General features: G+C 41.8%; 1 protein-coding gene across 2 annotated transcripts in view; it reads left to right on the top strand.

Moving 5' to 3' along the window:
- Nucleotides 1-1,673: 1,673 nt before the first annotated feature.
- LDAH (lipid droplet associated hydrolase) overlaps nucleotides 1,674-20,646 on the top strand; it is a 93,227-nt gene continuing 74,254 nt past the window's right edge. The window contains exons 1-3 of one of the 2 annotated variants that reach the window (XM_060787025.2): nucleotides 1,674-1,760; nucleotides 5,721-5,876; nucleotides 12,243-12,377. In XM_060787025.2, the coding sequence (XP_060643008.2) occupies nucleotides 5,729-5,876; nucleotides 12,243-12,377 (283 nt within the window). In that variant the 5' untranslated portion in view covers nucleotides 1,674-1,760; nucleotides 5,721-5,728. Of the gene's footprint in view, nucleotides 1,761-5,720; nucleotides 5,877-12,242; nucleotides 12,388-20,646 lie in introns of both variants that reach the window. The other variant, XM_060787016.2, reaches the window with a different exon arrangement.

Raw genomic sequence — 20,646 nt, 5'->3', positions numbered from 1 at the left:
GAGGCTCCTTCTTTGGAGGCTTTTAAGCAGAGGCTGGATGGCCATCTGTCAGGGGTGATTTGAATGCAATATTCCTGCTTCTTGGCAGGGGGTTGGACTGGATGGCCCATGAGGTCTCTTCCAACTCTTTGATTCTATGATTCTATGATTCTATAATCACATTATAATCAAAGCACCCTGAACTTTGGTTCCTGAAAGGTCTTGTCCTTTACCAATCCCTAGAAAAGTAATGAAGCTGCAATTTCCACAAATTTCCGCTGGCACTGCTTTTTCTACTGCATCATTTCCAAATGTAGGTATATCCAGCTGCTTGGAAATAATCTTACTTTAATCCTATGTTTCTTATATACTTTTTTAGAGGTTCGTGAGACATGTGCCAAGGATACCTCATTTCCCTAGAGTCGTGGCTTTGATGAAAAGCACAAACACAGTGAATCAGTCATAGAATCCTAGATTCATAGAACTGGAAGGGACCGCATGGGCCGTCTGGTCCAGTTACCTGCTGTGCAGGAAAAGTACAATCGAAGCACTCCTGATAGATAGTCATCCAGCCTCTGTTGAAAAGCCTCTAAGGAAGGGGCCTCCATCACACTCTGAGGCAGAGAGTTCCATTGATGAATTTCTTCTTAATGTTCAGGTGGGATCTTTTCCCCCAGCAATTTGAATTCATTGCTCCATTGTGTAATATTTAAACATAAGTACAATGTCCCCTCTTAACCTTTTTCCCTCCAAACCTTTCTCCAGCACCCTCAGCCACTCCTCGTTAGACTCGATTTCCAAACCTTTGATCATTTTGATTGACGCTTTCCAGATTGTTAATATTCTTATTGAATTGTGGTGGATACAATATTCCAAATAAGGTATTTTTATCTTGACTCTACATTCCTATTGATGCAGTCCAGGATTGCATTGGCCTTTTTAGCTTCCCATATAAACCATCAAGGACTTTAAGAACTTCCAGAGAGGCCCTGCTCTCGGTCCCACAACCTTTGCAGTCACGCTTGGTGGGGACGAGAGACAGGGCCTTCTCTGTGGTGGCTCCAAAACTCTGTCTGTCTGAATTCAGAAGGCCCAGAGTAGCTTAATGTGTTCATTCTCGGTAACTTTTTCAGGCTTGTGATCCCACCAGTTCTTTGTCGCAAGCAGATGGTATTTGTGGTACAAGTTCCAATGAATGATCAGAGCAATGGTGTTATGCCTCTGCTTGTAGTCTGTCTGCGTGATCTTCTTGCAGCAGCTCAGGATGTGATCTATTGTTTCATCTGTTGTTGTTGTTATTATTATTATGATGTTTATTATGTTTATTATTTATATCCCGCGCCCCACCAAATTGCAGCTCCCATGCTTTCATAGCCTTGAGCATGGCTGCTAAAATGGTGCCAAAATGCGTTCAATCTACACGGTGTGGATGCCCCTTGAATGCTCAGGTTCTATTCGCGGAGCCTCCGCCCCCTCCCTGGAATTAGCGCTGCCGAGGAAGCGTTTCCCTAAAGAGGGCGTCCCCTTGGACGTCAAAGTTTTAGGAGCGTAACCAATGAGCGAGGGGGGTCGCCCTGACCGACGCCTCTCCTCTCCAATGACCTCCCCGGATCTCGAGAGCGGGCGCCTGGACGTTGGAAAACCGTTTCAGAATTGGCTGCCTGGAGCACGTAACCCCGCCCAGTGGGAGGTCGCAGTACTCTCCGGGCGGAAGTGCCGGGGAAATGCTCCAGTCGTCTTCCATTCATGTTAATCGCCGATACTGGAAGCCACTAAGGAAGGTACGTGGTCCGAAGGCTCTTTCCTCCGCCTCTTTGGTGGCGATGATCTTCTCTTCCTCTTTCTAGGCTTCATGGTTGAAGACAGCAGCCATTCATTCAAAGCCCCGCTCTCCTTCCCTGGGTGCATCCACACTGTAGAATTAATCCAGTTTGACACCACTTAAGCTGCCAGGACTCAGTGCTCTGAAATCCTGGCATTGATAGTTTTGCAGGGTCTTTAGCCACTCCCAGGATGCCATGGCAAACTGAAGCGGTGCCAAACCGCGTTCATTCTACAGTGTAGATGCACCTCTTCCCTTTCTGACCTGCCTCGTTTCTTTAAGGAAGCACATCAGAATCAGTGATCATACATAATTAAAATAAAGTCCACCTGGAGGGCCAAAGTTTGTCCAGGCTTGATCTACGCTGCCATATAATCCAGTTTAAATCAGATAATCTGGATTATATGGCAGTGAAGAAGGACCAAAGTGTCAGATCAGTTGCCAAAGGGGTCTCCATAGGATTTCGTCTTCTGAGTTGAGTGGCCAACTCAGGCTATCTTTCTGGATACTGTCTGGTGATAATAATGATAATGATAATGATAAACAAAGTATGGATTTTCGATGTTGCAAGCCCTGGTGGCGCAGTGGGTTAAACCCCTGTGTCAGCAGGACTGAAGACCGATAGATTGCAGGTTCAAATCCCAGGAGAGGTGGATGAGCTCCCTCTATCAGCTCCAGCTCCTCATGCGGGGACATGAGAGAGGCCTCCCACAAGGATGATAAAAACATCAAATCATCTGGGCGTCCCCTGGACAACATCCTTGCAGACGGCCAATTCTCTCACACCAGAAGCGACTTGCAGTTTCGCAAGTCGCTCCTGACACGACAAAAAATAAATAAATCCCAGGTGACAGCAGGATTGAAGAGAAACAACTGGAAAAACTGACACAGTATGAGGATTTAAAGATCGAACTGCAAAGATTCTGCCACAAACCAGTAAAAGTGGTCCCAGTGATGATCGACACACTGGGTGCAGTGCCTAAAGACCTTGGCCTGCACTTAAACACAATCGGCACTGACAAAATCACCAATTGCCAGCTGCAGAAGGCCACCTTACTGGGATATGCACACATTATTCGCCGATACATCACACAGTCCTAGACACTCGGGAAGTGTCTGATGTGTGATCCAATACAAAAGCCAGTAGAGTGATCTTGCTTGCTGTGGACTCATCTTGTTGTGTTTCAAATAATAATAATGATAATGATAAGAATGCATTTTATTTATTACCTGCCTCTCCCTCTGGGCCCCTTCAACACTGCCATATAAAATCCAGATTAACTACATATGACAACCTTTTCTCAGCAAGGTTTGTTTAGAGGAGGTTTGCTCTTCCCTTCCTTCCTCTGAGGCCCCTTCTACACTGCCATATAATTCAGATTATCAAAGCAGATAATTCACATTATCTGCTTTGAACTGGATTATATGAGTCTACATTGCCATGTAATCCAGTTCAAAGCAGATAATCTAGATTTCATATGGCAGTGTAGAAAGGGACTGAGAGAGTGGGGCTTGCCCAAGGACATTCAGGAGGCCTCCATGCTGGATCAGGGATTCGAACTGTGGGTTGCAGAGTCACATCTAGCACTTAAATCAATGCACCACAAGGGCTCTCATATTTATGACAAAGTGCAGGCCTTTTCCTTTTCCACCAACATGGAATGTCCCCTATTGTTTTTCTTCCAAAGTTCTAGCATTGTAGAGAGTGAAACACTGATATTTGAAAATATCTAGACCAGCTTAACATTAGCTGAGTTCCTTGGAGACATTGCTTGCTTCTTTTCATTAGATGCATAAACTGTATTGCTATATATTCAATTAGAATGATATAATAACAGAGTTGGGAGAGACCGCATGGGCCATCTAATCCAACCCCTGCATGCCGGAAAAACACAATCAAAGCACCCCTGACAGATGGCAATCCAGCCTCTGTTTAAAAGCATTATCTCCAGACCTTTGATCTTTTATCCGCCCTCCTCTGGACACGGTCCAGCTTGTCAATATCTCTTTTGAATTGTGGTGCCCAGACTTGGGCATGGTTTTCCAGGTAAGGTCTGACCAAAGCAATTGAAGTTTTAAATTATTGTGATGCTAGAAATTAGGAGACATGAAGAATTTCATCGGGGGAGGGCCCAGATTTGTTTTTGCGGAGGATGAACCCATCTTTCCTACATCCACCTGCAAATCTACATTACTAATTCAGTTGTAGGAAAGGAGATGCCAACTGATCATTAGGAGGAATGTCGTGGCAGTATGAAATGCTCATTAGTGCCACCTGCAATATCATGTTGATACGATCACAATTCTTACGCAAATATTGGATGGCTGCCTTCCAAGCCTGTTATATGTGTAGAGTCCTGCTCTGGCAGTTATTGAACTAGATCACCCACGGAGCCTTTCTTTCTATACAGTGTTGTAAGACACAAGTGTCGTGCCCCACAACCCATTAACACTGAGTAAATTAAAGAGGCGTCTTGTGAAAGGAGCTGTAATCTATAAAATCTTAGGCAGCAACAGTGTATTAGTCTTTGAGCTGCTATAGGTTTCTTTAATGACATTGCCGCAATAGTTGCAGTGTTATTCCTGCAATATAAAGGAGTAGCTGGTATCATGTAAATCTGTGGTTGCCAACCTTTTGTTCACCATGGACTCTCTTTTGTGGCAAGAGACACCCAAGACTTAACTCAAGATTTAAGGCACTTTAATGGCAGCACTGCAGGGAGCGGGGGGGGGGGGGGGGGGGTGTACACACTAATTTTAGAAAGTTAATTTAGTCAAAAAGGGTGTGCATTGGACAATGCCAGAAATACAGCTTAATGGTGTAACACTAGAAAATGTTGAACATTTCCGCTACCTTGGCAGCCACCTCTCCACAAAAGTCAAGATTATTACTGTATTGGCGTCCAACCTTTTCTCTCCTAAAGGAAATTAAATGAGTCTAGAAGACTGCCTGTATTTAGCCTATCAAGCCCTAAACAGTTCTGTCCTGACTTGCGTGTCGGGACGTATCTCCCCTATGATCTTCTGGGGACGCCCTACTCTCATTCCCCCCTCCTTTGCAGGCATGGTTGGTGGGGACAAGAGACTGGGCCTTCTCAGTGGTTGTCCCTTTGCTGTGGAACTCCCTCCCTGGTGAAATCAGGTCAGCTCTCTCCCTCCTGATCTTCAGAAAGAAATTAAAAACGTGGCTGTGGGACCAAACCTTTGGACAGTAATACAGTGCAATAAGTGAAATTGGAACATGTGCAATGATGACTGGAACGGCTCCTTGGATTATGATTTCAGATGTGTGGTTTTTAATAATTGGTTTTAATGTTTATATGTTTTTAATTTTTCTGTTTTAAATGCATATGTTTGCTTTATGATATGTTTGTTTTTGTGTGGCATTGCATTATTGCCTATTGTAGGGCCGTTCTAAGTCCCCTCCAGGATAAGAATGATGGGATATAAATACAATAAATAAATAAATAAATACAGTAAGTAAATAAATAAAATATAATCCAGTTCAAAGCGGATAATCTGGATTTTATATGGTAGTGTAAAAGGGGCCACAGTGAAGGAGAAATACTTGTTGAAAGTAGGTAACCTTGTATCTTGATGTTTTCTTTTCAACACATCCATTTCTGCAGTCATTTATACTCTTCAGTTGCAGGTATCATTGCTTTGCCATAACCTCTGGTTTTGCTAATCCTCTAATAAAAGCATTGGTGAAACTGACTTGGGACATATAGTGACGTAACTGGAGCTTAAACACTGTGAAAGTATTCAAAAAGTTCCATGTAAAGTGGGATGTGGGTTCTCTTATCCACTTATTCATCTGTTTTGTAGAGAGAAAGAAGCTAAGTATTTTCTCCCTTTGAGTTACACATATTATTTTTAATGTCTTGCTTTCAATTTAGCAGTTTCTTATTCTTTTCAGCAACAAGCATGAAGGAAGACTCCAATGAGCACATTCCAGTACACGAAGAGTTCACTTATGTTTGTGGAGCAGCTACTCAGGTCTTAAAGTGTGGCCCTTGGAAAGATCTCTTCCAAAATGAAAGTAGCCCAAAACTCTTGTTTCTCGTTCTTCCTGGTAAGTTTTGCTTCTTTTGTTTGGTTCAGGTATGTTTTCTCTTAATGGTTTCCAATTCTGAGAAATAGAAGCCTAGTTCCAGGATGTAACTGAACAGAAAATACAGATTCATCCACACTGGACAATTAGAGCAGTCTTATCCCACTTTAACTACCACGGAATCCTGGGATTTATAATCCAAGAAAGGATTAACTAATTTCTGTTGTACTTCCTCAAGTAACAAAATTATATCTCTGTAGTAGAGAACCCCAAGAATCTCAAAAAACTAGATCCTGGGATTTTATAGAGCTTACTATGACATGTTGGCCTCTTCTATACTGCCATATAAAACAGGTTATCAAATCAGATAATCCAGATTATCTGCTTTGAACTGAATTATATAAATCTATACTACCATATAATCCAGCTCAAAGCAGATACCTTGGATTTTATATGACAGTGTATACGCAGCCTTAAAAGAAGTATGAAACAGATAAAATTATGCAGTGGGGATATATCTAGAAAGGAAAGAATTTGAGTACACAAAAAGTTGGGTAAAATTCAATCCCACATCATTTTTGTAGCTCTTCCAGTGCTTGCAATATTTTATTTTTTTTAAAAAAACTATTTGCATTTTGCTTTCAGGCCAGATTAAGAAAGACCTTTGGAGATCCTAAGGGCTTCAATGATTTTGTTGTCCTCCTATATATCTCATTCAGAGATATATAGGGGTAAGAAAAGCGGTATATAAATACTGTACATATATAATAATAAACTGTAATATAATAATAATATAATAATCACACTATTTATATTCTGCCCTTCTCTCCAAGAAGACTTGGACCGGATTACAGGATATAAACAGACACAGGCAAACATTCAGTCCCTTGTTACAATGACATACAATGAGACACAAAGGCAAAGGCTCCTCCTTTCATTTCCGGCTCTGCAGGCGGTGTTCATCTCTGGCTCTGGGAAAGGTGCTCATTTGTATTTCCATGCCAAGGAGCCTGAGTTATCGTGTGGCCGGCATGACTGCATGGAGCGTCTTTTTGCCTTTTCCCACAGAGGTGGCACCTATTGGTCTACTCACATTTGCATGTTTTCGAACTGCTAGGTTGGCAGGCACTAGAGCTAACAGTGGGAGCTCATTCCGTCCTGCAGATTCGACCTGCCAACCTTTAGGTCAGCAGTTCAGCAGCACAAGGGTTTAACCCATTTTAAATTGTAAAATGAAAAATTATTTTTCAAAATGAAACAAAATGTACGGTAAGGTGGAAAATAATATTTAGTGTTGGACACTAAATACCAGTCTCGTGAGCTGAAAAATAAAGTAATGAGAAAGTGTTGGTTTCTAATATATGTAATGTCTTGATGCTTGTGGGTTAAAAGTATTTCTTATTGTTTCTTTGTCAGTGTTGATGTGGAGATTGTCTGGTTTGTCTACTCTGGAACATGCAACATATAATCGTCCTTCTTTAGGATTCTCTTTCAAATCTATGATACTATATCTGGGTTTGTGTGAATCATATCTATATCTATGGCTGGATGGCTCTTTGTCAAAGGAGGGCTTTGATTATGTTTTGTTGCCCTGGTGAAGGGAGTTGGACTCAATGGCCTTAAGTATTTTCTGTTGGTCATGGGGGTTTTGCATGGGAAGTTTGCCTCAATTCTGTCATTGGTGGGATTCAACATGCTCTTTGATCGTAGGTGAGCTATAAATCTCAGTAACTACAACTCCCATATGTCAAGGTCTATTTCCCCTCCATCTGTGTTCATATTTGGGCATATGGAATATTCGTGCCAAGTTTGGTCCAGATGCATCATTGAGTACATAGTGCTCTCTTGATGTAGGTGAACTACAACTCCAAAACTCAAGGTCAATGCCCACCAAACCCTTCTAGTGTTTTCTGTTGGTAATGGGAGTCCTGTGTGCCATGTTTGGTTCAATTCCATCATTGGTGGAGTTCAGAATGCACTTTGATTGTAGGTTAACTATAAATCCCAGCAATTACAACTCCCAAATGACAAAATAAACTTTTGAGTGATGGTCACTCCTTGTGTTAGTAGGTGTCTTGTGGCCAAATTTGGCAGCAATTCGTCCAGTGGTTTTTTGAGTTATGTTAATTCCACAAACGAACATTACATTTTTATTTATATAGATTAAACTGTGGTTAGAGGCAAAACCTTCATCCTTCTCAAAGCCCTTACACACGGCCCTGTATTCCAGAATATTAAAGCAGAAAATCCCACAATATCTCCTTTGAGCTGGGTTATCTGAGTCCTCACTGCCACATATTCCAATTCAAAGCAGATAGTGTGGGATTTTATTCCGCTGTGTGGAAGGGGCCTCATAGGATATACCGCAAGGGGACAGTGTGATAAAATTATTTGCATCACAGTGAACCAGGGATGGAGGTCATGTGGTGCTCCTGTTGGACTGCCTGTCCCAGCAGACATAACCTCCATAGCCAGCAGTGAGGAATGCTTGGAACTACAATTCAGTATCTCCTGGAGGGGCATATGATTCCCATCCCTGTTTTATATCTTAATATATTGTGACATTTTACCGTGACTGATGGCTCATTTTCTCATTATGGAGAGTGTGATCCCCATAGTCAAAGAGATGTATCAGTTTTTGAAGGTCCATCAGGAAATATTGTTTGCACCCTTTGGCAAGGAGAAGATCTTCGATGGTACCGGGTGAGTCTGTTCTTTGTGGGTTTTGCTGTAAGAGCCGGTGTTAATACAAACTAATCAGAGTGTAATAGGGAGCAGATGGGAATTGTACTTTCTGACTGTGGCAGATGTGCCAGAAGATGGTGCTGTTTCAAAGATAAGCAGTTTTATATTTTCTTCTTTGTTTTTGATGAGCCCCTTCCTACAATCTTATAGGTATTAAAAAGTAACTGCAGTGCATACACTAAATGAACTTCGCTTCATTTCCTTTGCACAGTTCACTACCGATTATGCCTAAGAACACACAGTACTTTGGAACATTGCTTTGAACCTTGCCACACTCTTCCAATAGTACTTGTGCATATTCTTGCATCACCTTATAATATTAGAGAGGTATAATTTAAGATAGGACTTGAGATTGCCTCGGTGCCCTACATGGGTTATCATGAAGATGGAGCAATGTTATCTCCAACGCAGACTCAGATTGCTAAGCTGCATTACAATTACAATGAAATTTCCCCTGCACTTTTAGATTGAACTAGCTGTTCCTTGCCCCGCGTTGCTGTGGCCCAGTCTGGTGATCTGGAAAATAAAGTAATGAGAAAGTGTCAGTTTCCAATATATGTAATTTCTTTATGCTTGTGGGTGAACAGTATTTCTTGTTGTTTCTTTGTCGATGTTGTTGTAGAGATTGTCTGGTTTGCCTACTCTGGAACATGCAACATATAATTGTCGTTCTTTAGGCATCCCTTTCAAATCTATGATACTATATCTGTCATATACATATGTATGTGTGTGTGTATGAATCATATATATCTATCTATATTTATGACTGGGTGGCTCTTTGTCAGGAAGGCTTTGATTATATTTTCTTACCCTAGCCTTAAGGCAGCATTTTCCAAACTGGGAGTTGGGACCCCTGGGGGGGGGGGTGCAAGGGGGTGTCAGAAGGGTCACCATAGACCACCAGAAAACACAGTATTATCTGTTGGTCATAGAGGTTCTGTGTGAGAAGTTTGGCCCAATTCTGTCGTTGGGGTTCAGAATGCTCTTTGATTGTAGGTGAACTATAAATCCCAGTAACTACAACTCCCAAATGTCAAGACCTATTTCCCTCAAACTCCATCTATGTTCATATTTGGGCATATGGAGAATTGTTTAAGTCCACAGTGCTCTCTAGATGTAGGAGAACTACAACTCCAAAACTCAAGGTCAATGTCCACCAAACCCTTCTAGTGTTTTTTGTTGGTCACGGGAGTCCTGTGTGCCAGGTTTGGTTCAATTACATTGTTGGTGGAGTTCAGAATGTTCTTTGATTGTGTGTGAACTATAAATTCCAACAACTACAACTCCCAAATGACAAAATAAAATTTTGAGTGATGGTCACTCCTTGGGTTAGTAGGTGTCTTGTGAGTAATTTGGTGGCAATTAATCCACAGTTTTTTGAGTTATAATGTCATTCAAAATGAACAGATAGATAGATAGATAGGGAAGATCAATTTGTTGGTTGGTTAAGCTAAAGTCCGGCAAGCCTTACACGATATGGAGAAGGGGAATTAGGAGTAAGTCTGTTTTAAGGGCTCCTTCATCCCCTTCTTTCCATGTTTGATCTGTTTTGGCCCAGCCTTCTGCCTTCTTTTCACAGTGTAAGTATACTGGTAACTTCAGGCCATTCGCCTAGCCTACACTCTCATGGAGGACTTCATCATTGGTTAAGGGTGGTGCCTTAAATAGGTCCTAATTGGCAAATGTTGGGACAAATATGAATTTGTTGATCACCTTCTGGCACACATTTAGTGAAAGATAGGAATCTGGAACTGCCCCTGAGTATCAAATGAACAGAGAGTGGATAAAGTTTCTGTCCTTGGGGCTGTTCAGTGGGGCCCCTTCTACACTGGCATATGAAATCCAGATTATATGTTTTGAACTGGATTATATGGCAGTGTAGACTCATATAATCCAGTTCAAATCAGATAATATGGATGTAGGGGAACACCATTATAGTCTGTACATACTCCCTTTAAATCCGTTTGACATCTGTAGGGCTGACTTACTCATATTAGCATAAGAGAGCTGGAAGTCACTGCTTTGTTGGTTGATTTGTTGCCAAAGGCAGATTAACTTTTCTCAAGTAAGGAAATTCCAATTTTTGTTCAAATCAAAATGCCCAGCTTCTTGAGAAGAGAAGACTGTTGTAACCTTCCCCATTAAAAATTACAGCTTCCTGTGTGGTCTCCAGTATTTTCTAAGAAATAAACTTTTAACTGTTTTAAAATACTCTGAACTCTGGTTTTGTTTTGAAATTGGTTAGTCTTGTAAATGATTACAGCAGTGTTTAATTCCAAAGTTATGGTCCCTCTTTTTGGGTAGGGGGCGGGTATCATACTCTGACTTCTATATCCAGCCGTGCATCTACACTGTAGATTGAATGCAGTTTGATACCACTTTAACTGTTAAGGCTCAATGCGATGGAATTCTGTGAGTTGTAGTTTTAAAGAATCTTTAACCTTCTCTGCAAACAGCCTTGCCAAACCCCTATGATTCCATATATTTAACCATGGCAGTTAAAGTGGTGTCAAACTGCAATAATTCTATAGTGTAGAGGTACCCTAAGCTAGCCAGAGGGACCCTCTCCTATGTCAGGAGAAAGGGGATATAAAACTAAAGTAAACTTTTTTTTTCTGGTGTCAGGAGCAACTTGAGAAACTGCAAGTCTCTTCTAGTGTGAGACAATTGGCTGTCTGCAAGGACGTTGCCCAGGGGACTCCTGGATGTTTTACCAGCCTATGGGAAGCATCTGTTATGTCCCCACATAGGACATGAGAGATGTCCCCGCATTCGGATAGCAGGCTGACAATAGAAATGACGTCAATGCTATGGAAAATGGATTATGGACATGCTTTGGATTCAGTTGTTGATCGTAGAACTCGGACTTGACATGCCAACTAATTCAATTTGCACTATTTTAAATGGTTTTAAATCTAATTTTAATGTTTCACTTATTATGTAACCGTTGTTTTATCTGTTGTATATGGGGGGCATCAAATTGTTGCTGGCTATAAGCCACCCTGAGTCCCCCTTTAGGAGTAGAGAAGAGTGGGTTACAAATATTTGAAATAAATAAATAATGGGAAGCTGGAGCTGACTGACGAGAGCTCATCCCACTCCCTGGATTTGAACCGCCGGCACAGCAGTCCTGCCGGCACAAGAGTTTAACTCATTGTACCACTGGGGGCTCCATTTTAAGGGTGATTTACTGTTTAATTTTATAACTAGTGGGAATATATGTATAAAACTCCTAGATTGGCATCCTGTTGGTGATATGCGCATACATAAACTGTATTATGTGTATGGGATTAAAATTAACATCCCACTTGTATAATGTGATTTATTCTTGCACATACCACTAACAGGCAAGCACATTCTGCTGACAGTGACAGAATCAGAAATGTGAATGCAATCGAGTGTTTTGCACTGTGGCTACATCCGCAAGTTGTACATTGTGTATTATGGCACCCAGCCCTTCACATGTATGTTTCACGCTGTTGCTGTTCTGCATTTGGTCTGTGGACTGTTGGACTAGCATACTTCTGTCTGCCGATATTTATACTATGCTGTTGAGTTATAGCCGAAGTCAGCAATGTTATCTTTCAACCATAGTTTATCAATTTACAACATATGGTCTTATTGGACTTTCTTCTTTTTCAGGTAACCCAGGATTGGTGTATTATTACCGGACATTCATTCAAGTTTTGTACTCTGGCCTGAAACAGCAGTATCCAGTTTGGGTTATTAGTCACGCTGGACATTGTAAAGTCCCTTATGGCGTGAAAATGACAGAAGGTATTGTGAACTAATGTTTCCACTTTGCACTATTAGCACTACATAGTATTTGGCACTTATGAATGCTGTTGCTTAGCTGAAGGACAGATAGATCATCCCTCCATTTTTTTCCATCATAAAATGTGAGAATCGCAGAATCCAACAAAATCTACAAAAAAGAGAGAGAGAGAGAGAGATACCTGTATGGGTTGAATTGCAAAAGCACATTGTACATCTTGCACACTTTTGAAGTTTCGGCATCTGGCAAATGTATCAAAAATCATACATGAGATAAAAAGAACTGACAATGCTAGAGTCACAGGCCTACATTTTGTCTTAAGATGTAACTTCTGCTCTTACATGATGCATGGGCCTATCTCACTCCCAACACTGAATTGAAGGAGCCCTGCACTTCAAGCCTAAGGATGGCATGGATTATACTGTTTGATACCCTTGAAAAAATGTTTCTGTATTTATAATTTATTTAAAGTATTTATACACCACCCTTCTCACCCCGAGGGGGACTCAGAGTGGCTTACAGAACATACACAGAGCAAACATTAAATGGCAATTATACAATTAACAAGGGTAGACAACACAAGCAGAGGTAAAGGTAGTTTTTCCCATCTTATTTTTGGCATTTTGGATGCTGTGCTCGACTCTGGCCATGGGGGGTGCTGTCACTCCATCTTCCATGCCGAGGAGCTTTCTTCTGATCGATGTCCTTAATGGTGCCTTTATTACATCCCTGCTATTTATCTACTTACATTTCTGCTTTCAACCTGCAAGGTGGGCAGGTGAGCTGGGGCTAACGGCAGGTGCTCACCCCTACCCGGGATTGAACTGCCAACCTTTCGATCGGCAGGATTTTTCTGGAGCACAGCAGTTTAGCCTTTCAGTCTTTCAGTAGATTAAAATGGAGACATACATTAAAAAGTAATATCAAAATATACTGAAAATAGCAAAAATCATTAAATAGAAAAACCGTGTAGGCTAGGACAGCCTCCAGTAGTTTGCTTTTGCCTGAGTCTACTGGAAAGGCCAAGAATCTGTCCTTTCTTCTCCCATTTGCTGAATTGAGGGAGCACAAACTTCTTTTGCACTTTGAACTCAGTTCTGCAATAATCGAAGTAAGATAAGGACAAAAGGGGAAAGCTGGATGGGTAGGGAGAAACTGTAATACTTGAAATGCAGCTGGAAATTGGGACATAAATATATTCACTGGGACTGTTCCTGCCAAACCACGGCCATTGGAGGCTCTGAACACTTTTCTTGCTGTCATTTTTTAAAAACCATCTATTATATTGGAGGTTTTAATTATCATAAAGCAAAGAGTGATGTACAAATATTTTAAACTAGCTTGGGGACCCGGCGCTGCCCGGGTTATTAGAGAAAGGAATTGTATATCAAGGTTGATCTTTATCAGTTATTTATATGGCTCACAGTGGTCTCAGGAAGTTAGTGAAGGTACTGTGAGTCCCATCATCTGTGGTCCATCATCCTCCAAACTGCACCAGGATGGAGAGAGGGTCATGGGGGCTCTGTGTGCTAAGTTTGGTCTTGATCAGTCATTGGATGTGGGCCACAGCAGTCTCAGAAAGTGAGTTAAGGTACTGCAAGTCCCATCATCCATAGTCTCCCGCTACATCACCAGAATGTTGAGTTGGCCATGGGGGCTCTCTGTGCCAAGTTTGGTCTTTATTGGTATTTGGATGAATGTCACTGTGGTTTCAGGAAGTGAGTGAAGGTACTGCAAGTCCCATCATCCATTGTCCGTCCTCCTCCAAACAGCACCAGGATGTAGAGTCTCTCATGGGGGCTCTGTGTGCCAAGTTTGGTCTTGATTGGTCATTAGATGAGGGTTGGAGCAGTCTTGGGAAGTGAGTGGAGGTACTTGAAATCCCATCATCCATAGTCTGTTCTCCCCCAAACCTCACCAGAATGTTGAGTTGGCCATGGGGGTTCTGTGTGCCAAGTTTGGTCTTCATCAGTCATTGGATGAGGGTCTCATGGAGACTCAGTGTGCCAAGTTTGGTATTTTTTGGTAATTGGATGAGGGTTGCAGTGGTCTGAAGAATTGAGCAATGGTACTGCAAGTCCCATAATCCACGGTCCATCCCCGGCCAAACTACACCAGGATGTAAAGTGGGTCATGAGAGGTCTCTGTGCGAAGTTTGGTCCTGATCAGTCATTGGATAAGGTTAACAGCGGTCTCAGAATGTGAGTGGTGGTACTGCAAGTCCCATCATCCATGGTTCATAGTCCTCCAAACTGCAGTAGGATGTAGAGTGGGTGATGGGGGCTCTGTGTGCCTATTTCGGTCTGTATTGGGAGTGTTCTGACCCAGCCCCCAGCCTTTCCTTTCCTCTCTTTCTCATCTCGGAATCTTGGAATTGAGGCTGGCCAATCAGAGACCATATGCAAATTTCCTTCTGTCATGTCCCTGTTTCTGTCATGAACCCTTTTCTCCACCAGGGGCTCCTGTTCAAGCAGGCCAATCAGGGAGCATATGCAAATAGCACCACAGCAGCAGCCAGTCAGAATCTTGGAACTTTCAGGCTGGCCAATCAGAAAGCCGGCACAAACTCCTCTGCCCTACGTCCTCCCTCTGCCCTACGTCTTCCCTCTGTCCTCCCACACATACAAACTTTGACTTTTATTATATATATAGATGACTATGTGAGGTCGGAGGTATGCCAGCTAGGTTCATGTTTTGCATTGAGCTCACTTATTGTGCCTTGGAAACCTACAGAAGCATGAAAAGTAAAAATGTGTGACATTTCTCAGATTGCTTCTGATACTTTATAAGAAAACTCAGTTGATTCCCACATCTTTGTATTTGTGCATTATTTTTCAAAATTGCTAGCTCAGTGTCATTGGGTTTTACAACAATTCCTAGCTGTAGGCTTAATCAAATTGTACTTGGCTCTCATACACAAAATAATAGTGTGCTCTTCACTGAAATGAACTAGAAAGTTTAATCCAACCCCCAAGGCAGGCTTTTGCCCATCTTAATCCTTCCCGCATGTTAAATTGCATATCCACACATGCAGAGGTTATTAACACTATGCACTATGTCACAGTTTTTGCAGCACAAAGCTTCAAATTACTAGGAAGAACCACATACATGTAGCGGAAAGTCAAAATAATCTCAAGAAATATATTAGAAATGTAGAAGTTAGCTACAGTTGATGTCTACATGCAGATTAGAACTGAATTAGTCTGGGATATGTTGAAAACAAGCATGTATCAAGAATACTGTTGATCAGTGTTTCTCAACCTGGGGGCCCCTGTGGGGGGGGGAGAATGTCAGAGGAGTATTTTCTGTTGGTCATGGGGGTTCTGTGTGGGAAGTTTGGCTCAATTCTATCGTTGGTGGGGTCCAGAACGCTCTTTGATTGTAGGTGAACTATAAATCCCAGCAACTGCAACTCCCAAATGTCAAGGTCTATTTCCCCCAAACTCCACCGGTGCTCACATTTGGATATATTGAGTGTTTGTGCCAAGTTTGGTCCAGATCCATCATTGTTTGAGTCCACAGTGCTCTCTGGATGTAGGTGAACTACAACTCCAAAACTAAGGGTCAATGCACACCAAACCCTTCCAGTATTTTCTGTTGGTCATGGGAGTCCTGTGTGCCAAGTTTGCTTCAATTCCATTGTTAGTGGATTTTAGAAAGCTCTTTGGTTGTAGGTGAACTATAAATCCCAGCAACTACAACTCCCAAATGATAAAATCAATCTCTCCTCAAGTCCACCAGTATTCAAATTTGGGCATATCGGGTATACCAGTTTGGTCCAGTAAATGAAAATACATCCTGCATAGCAGGTATTGACATGACGATGCAAAACAATAGCAAAATGGCAATTATAAAGTAACAATGAAAATATTTTTTTGGTTGAGGGTCACCACAACATAAGGAACTATATTAAGGGATCGCAGCATTAGGAACATCTATTTCTGCTTCATTGACTATTCTAAAGCCTTTGACTGTGTGGATCATAATAAATTGTGGCAAGTTCTTGGTGGGATGGGCATACCAAGCCACCTTGTCTCTCTCCTGAGGAATCTGTACAAGGACCAAGTCGCAACAGTAAGAACTGACCACGGAACAACAGACTGGTTCAAGATTGGGAAAGGCGTCCGGCAAGGCTGCATACCCAACCTTTTTAACTTGTATGCAGAACACATCATGCGATGTGCAGGGCTTGAGGAATGCAAAGCTGGGGTGAAAATTGCTGGAAGAAACATTAACAACCTCAGATATGCAGATGACACCACTCTGATGGCCGAAAGCGAGGAGGAGCTGAGGAGCCTTCTAATCAAGGTGAAAGAAGAAAGCGCAAAAGCCGGATTGCAGCTAAACATCAAAAAAACCAAGATTATGGCAACAAGAATGATTGACAACTGGAAAATAGAGGGAGAAAATGTGGAGGCCGTGAGAGACTTTGTATTTCTAGGTGCAAAGATTACTGCAGATGCAGACTGTGGCCAGGAAATCAGAAGACGCTTACTTCTTGGGAGGAGAGCAATATCCAGTCTCGATAAAATAGTGAAGAGTAGAGACATCACACTGGCAACAAAGATCCGCCTAGTCAAAGCCATGGTATTCCCTGTAGTAACCTACGGATGTGAGAGCTGGACCTTAGGGAAGGCTGAGCGAAGGAAGATCGATGCTTTTGAGCTGTGGTGCTGGAGGAAAGTGCTGAGAGTGCCTTGGACTGCGAGAAGATCCAACCAGTCCATCCTCCAGGAAATAAAGCCCGGCTGCTCACTGGAAGGAAGGATACTAGAGGCAAAGTTGAAGTACTTTGGCCACATCATGAGGAGACAGCAAAGCCTAGAGAAGACAATTATGCTGGGGAAAGTGGAAGGCAAAAGGAAGAGGGGCCGACCAAGGGCAAGATGGATGGATGGCATCCTTGAAGTGACTGGACTGACCTTGAAGGAGCTGGGCGTGGTGACGGCCGACAGGGAGCTCTGGCGTAGACTGGTCCATGAGGTCACGAAGAGTCGGAGACGACTGAACAAATGAGCAAAAGGCATTAGGAAAGTTGAGAAATACTTCTCTAGATTTTCTCCATTGTACCAAAATGTTCCTCGATAAATAGTTATTTATTTATGTACTATTTATTTACTATATTTGTATACCACTCTTCTCAGCCCTTTTCAGGGCGACTCAGAGCGGTTAACAAAGCAAATACAATACTTAAACATGATAAAAACAGTTTAAAACAAGTTAAAAGAATAACATTATAACAATCAATAAACATCATAACATCTCATCTCGTCTCATAGTTTCTGTATTCTGCTCACACATATTTTTGGAAACAGAACCCTATATTATGTTCTTCTGTAATCTGATTTTGTGTATCAAACTAAGAAAAAGAATAGGAGATTGATTTATCAGATTGATTCCAATACTTTATGTTTCAAAAATGTTGTGTGAAACTGCTACTGTCAAAATCTTGACTGCATACATCTGCAAGAAACAAGGTATTACCTCATGCAACAATATCCAGCTACATACAGTGAATAACCATTACTGAAATGGGAGCTGCCATTTTTTTCATAGGGTAAATCTACAGTATAGAATGTATACAGTCTGACACCATTTAACTGTCATGACTCAATGGTATTGGAATTATGGGATTTGTAGTTTGACGCTCCCAAATGCTAGCTCTGTATTCTACTCCCAAATACTAGCCCTAGATTCTGTGATTCATTTTCATCACTCCACATCATTATCTTCATTTCTACTATAGAAACTGATTTGGACTCATTTCTGGTCAAACAGGAAATTAGAAAACAAGCAAAACTACACCAAGAAGCTTAAAAATTAGCTTACAGAAGAGTTGTAGTGACTAGGCCCCTGGTAGCACAAAGGTTAAACCCTTGTGCTGGCAGGACTGCTGACAGAAGGGTCAGCAGTTCAAATCTGGGGAGCGCGGTGAGCTGCTATTTGTCAGCCCCAGCTTCCGATGCGGGGACATAAGAGAAGCCTCCCACAGGATGGTAAAACATCTGGGACACCCTAGACAACATCCTTGCAGACAGCCAATTCTCTCACACCAGAAGCGACAAGTTGCTCCTGACATGAAACAACAAAAGCCTACTACCCTTGACGTGCTTTGGATTACAATATCCAAAACCCCTGATTGTTGGCTGGCTAATGGACTTAAGGTGGTGGTAATGGCCCTAGAGTCTAAAACCGCTGGACAGCAACCAGGCTGCTAACCCTGCCATGGAAAAAGACCTTTCCCTGCCAATGCAATTTCCAGCTTCCCTTTTAATTTGCTCAGGCATTTTAATTTAAATCTGTCTGTCAATCTCTTTTAGTTTTGGCTCTTGCTCTGTTGGTGAGTTAGAAAGATGTTGTGGCTTTTATTATATGCATACATTATATTCTGTGACGGACATCTATTGTTTTCAACTAATTCTGTGGCTAATTCTCCATGCTTTTTAGGCAGCCTCTTGTTATCAACAAGGATGGTTTAGAAATATTTTCATTATGGTAATAAATGGTTTATGAAATTCTGGCTCTGAAGCTGAAATATTCATATGTGCCGTTAATCTTTATCACCAACTTTTGCAACTTTAAACGAGGTGCCTTTTCCTCTTATGGCTTTAAGGCTAAAAGTAAAACCTGAGACCCATGGCATTTTAGTCAAATTGCTGCTAATCATTCTGGTCAAATGTCAGTCTCTAAGGCAAACATTAGCACTTTGGCACTGTGAAAGGGGAAATATACTCACACATCCCTTAGGCTTCAAACTATTAGTACAATTTGAGAATTAACATTTGCTGGTAAGTCCATGACCCCACACAGTTTAGAAGAGCATGAAATGACGGGTTCAAGTCACCATTCCCTAGCTAGATTTTCACACCATTTTTTGTTTATTTTCCCCAGAGCTTGATGAATTTATTGTTCAGGTCAGTTACCTACAAATGCCATGGCAGGGAATTAATTTCCTTCAAGGATATTTCTTGTGTGGTAGGATTTAATTAGTAGGATCGGTAGATTAGGACAGATTTGTTAGGTGCTCTCAGAGGAAGAAAGCTTACCATAAATATACAATGTCCTGTATTGTTTTCAACACTGCTTCCATGTTTTGCTGTTGGACAGCAATTGGCTGTTGTTTACCCCAGGGACCACAATGGGCTTCCTACTGCCACAATGACGTTTAAGCTGGAAAATCATAGCACCAAATTTCAGCATTCACCTCTATTAGCCATTTAAATGGATTTAAATTGGTGTTCCTGGCTTTTAAAATTCAACACTGTGGTTTCCAGGGATCCCTTCAGGAAACCACAAAATTTGAAATTTAGGAGGAACTCTGTCTCTGTATTGTCCACTCCAAAGAATTGGAACAAACAATCAGAAATAAAGAATATGTGTGTGTGTGTGTGTGTGTGTGTGTGTGTGTGTAGTCAGATTGTGTGCAAATTTCCTTGCTTATTTGTGTATCCTCAAATTATTTGAAATGTGGTAAGATTAATCAGTGGTGCAATGGCAGAATATACATCACTCCTTCATGTACCCATTGCCTATCTTGCCCAAATAATTGTACCCAGCTGGATGCTTCGGGGAGGAATTCACACAGAGATATATATAGTCTTCCATTTGTCTATCTTGTGTCTTTTTTCTTTGGTATGGCTGTTGATATGTGTTCAGTTTTTTTATTCCCCGATCTAGATGCCAATTAGAGACTTCAGCCACTGCCCCAAAGTGATGTTTCTCCCAAGAAGAGTCAGTTGAGGTGACAGCTGCCCTTCCTCCCAGAGAAACAGAGGATGCCCAGGGGCTAGAGCAAATCTTGGTTATATCTTAACACACAAACATTTCACACTACTCCTTGGAGTCAAGAAGTGGGATCCATATGAAAGAGATTGCACAAGCTTTCCTAGTTCAAAGAATACTGCATCTGTATTGTGAGGAATCTCCAGAAATAGTATGTGAGAGATATTCTCCCAAATTGCATTTTGGTACACTAGCAGGAGAAGATGACAGAGGAAAGGAATAGGGGGAACAAGTACTTGACAGTGTTGAGTGACACACACACAAACCAGCTTTGCAGAAAGGACCCATAGAAGCTTCCCCATCCTTTGGCTTACCAAGAGCCATCAGTGTTGTGCCAGGCTTCTGCCTGCTATACCTGCTCTAAAACCTTCAGGGGCATAATATTTTGGAAGATGTGTATGTATCTGGCCCACAGGAAGTTAGTGCCCTGGAGTATTTCCTTCACTAACTTCCTGGAAAACACACTAGTTAACATGCTCCCTTCCACAC

The sequence above is a fragment of the Anolis sagrei genome, chromosome 1, assembly GCF_037176765.1.
Source record: "Anolis sagrei isolate rAnoSag1 chromosome 1, rAnoSag1.mat, whole genome shotgun sequence".
Classification (NCBI taxonomy): Eukaryota; Metazoa; Chordata; class Lepidosauria; order Squamata; family Dactyloidae; genus Anolis; species Anolis sagrei.
Note: the sequence above shows the minus strand (reverse complement) of the source record. Positions and strands in the feature narration are given on the sequence as shown.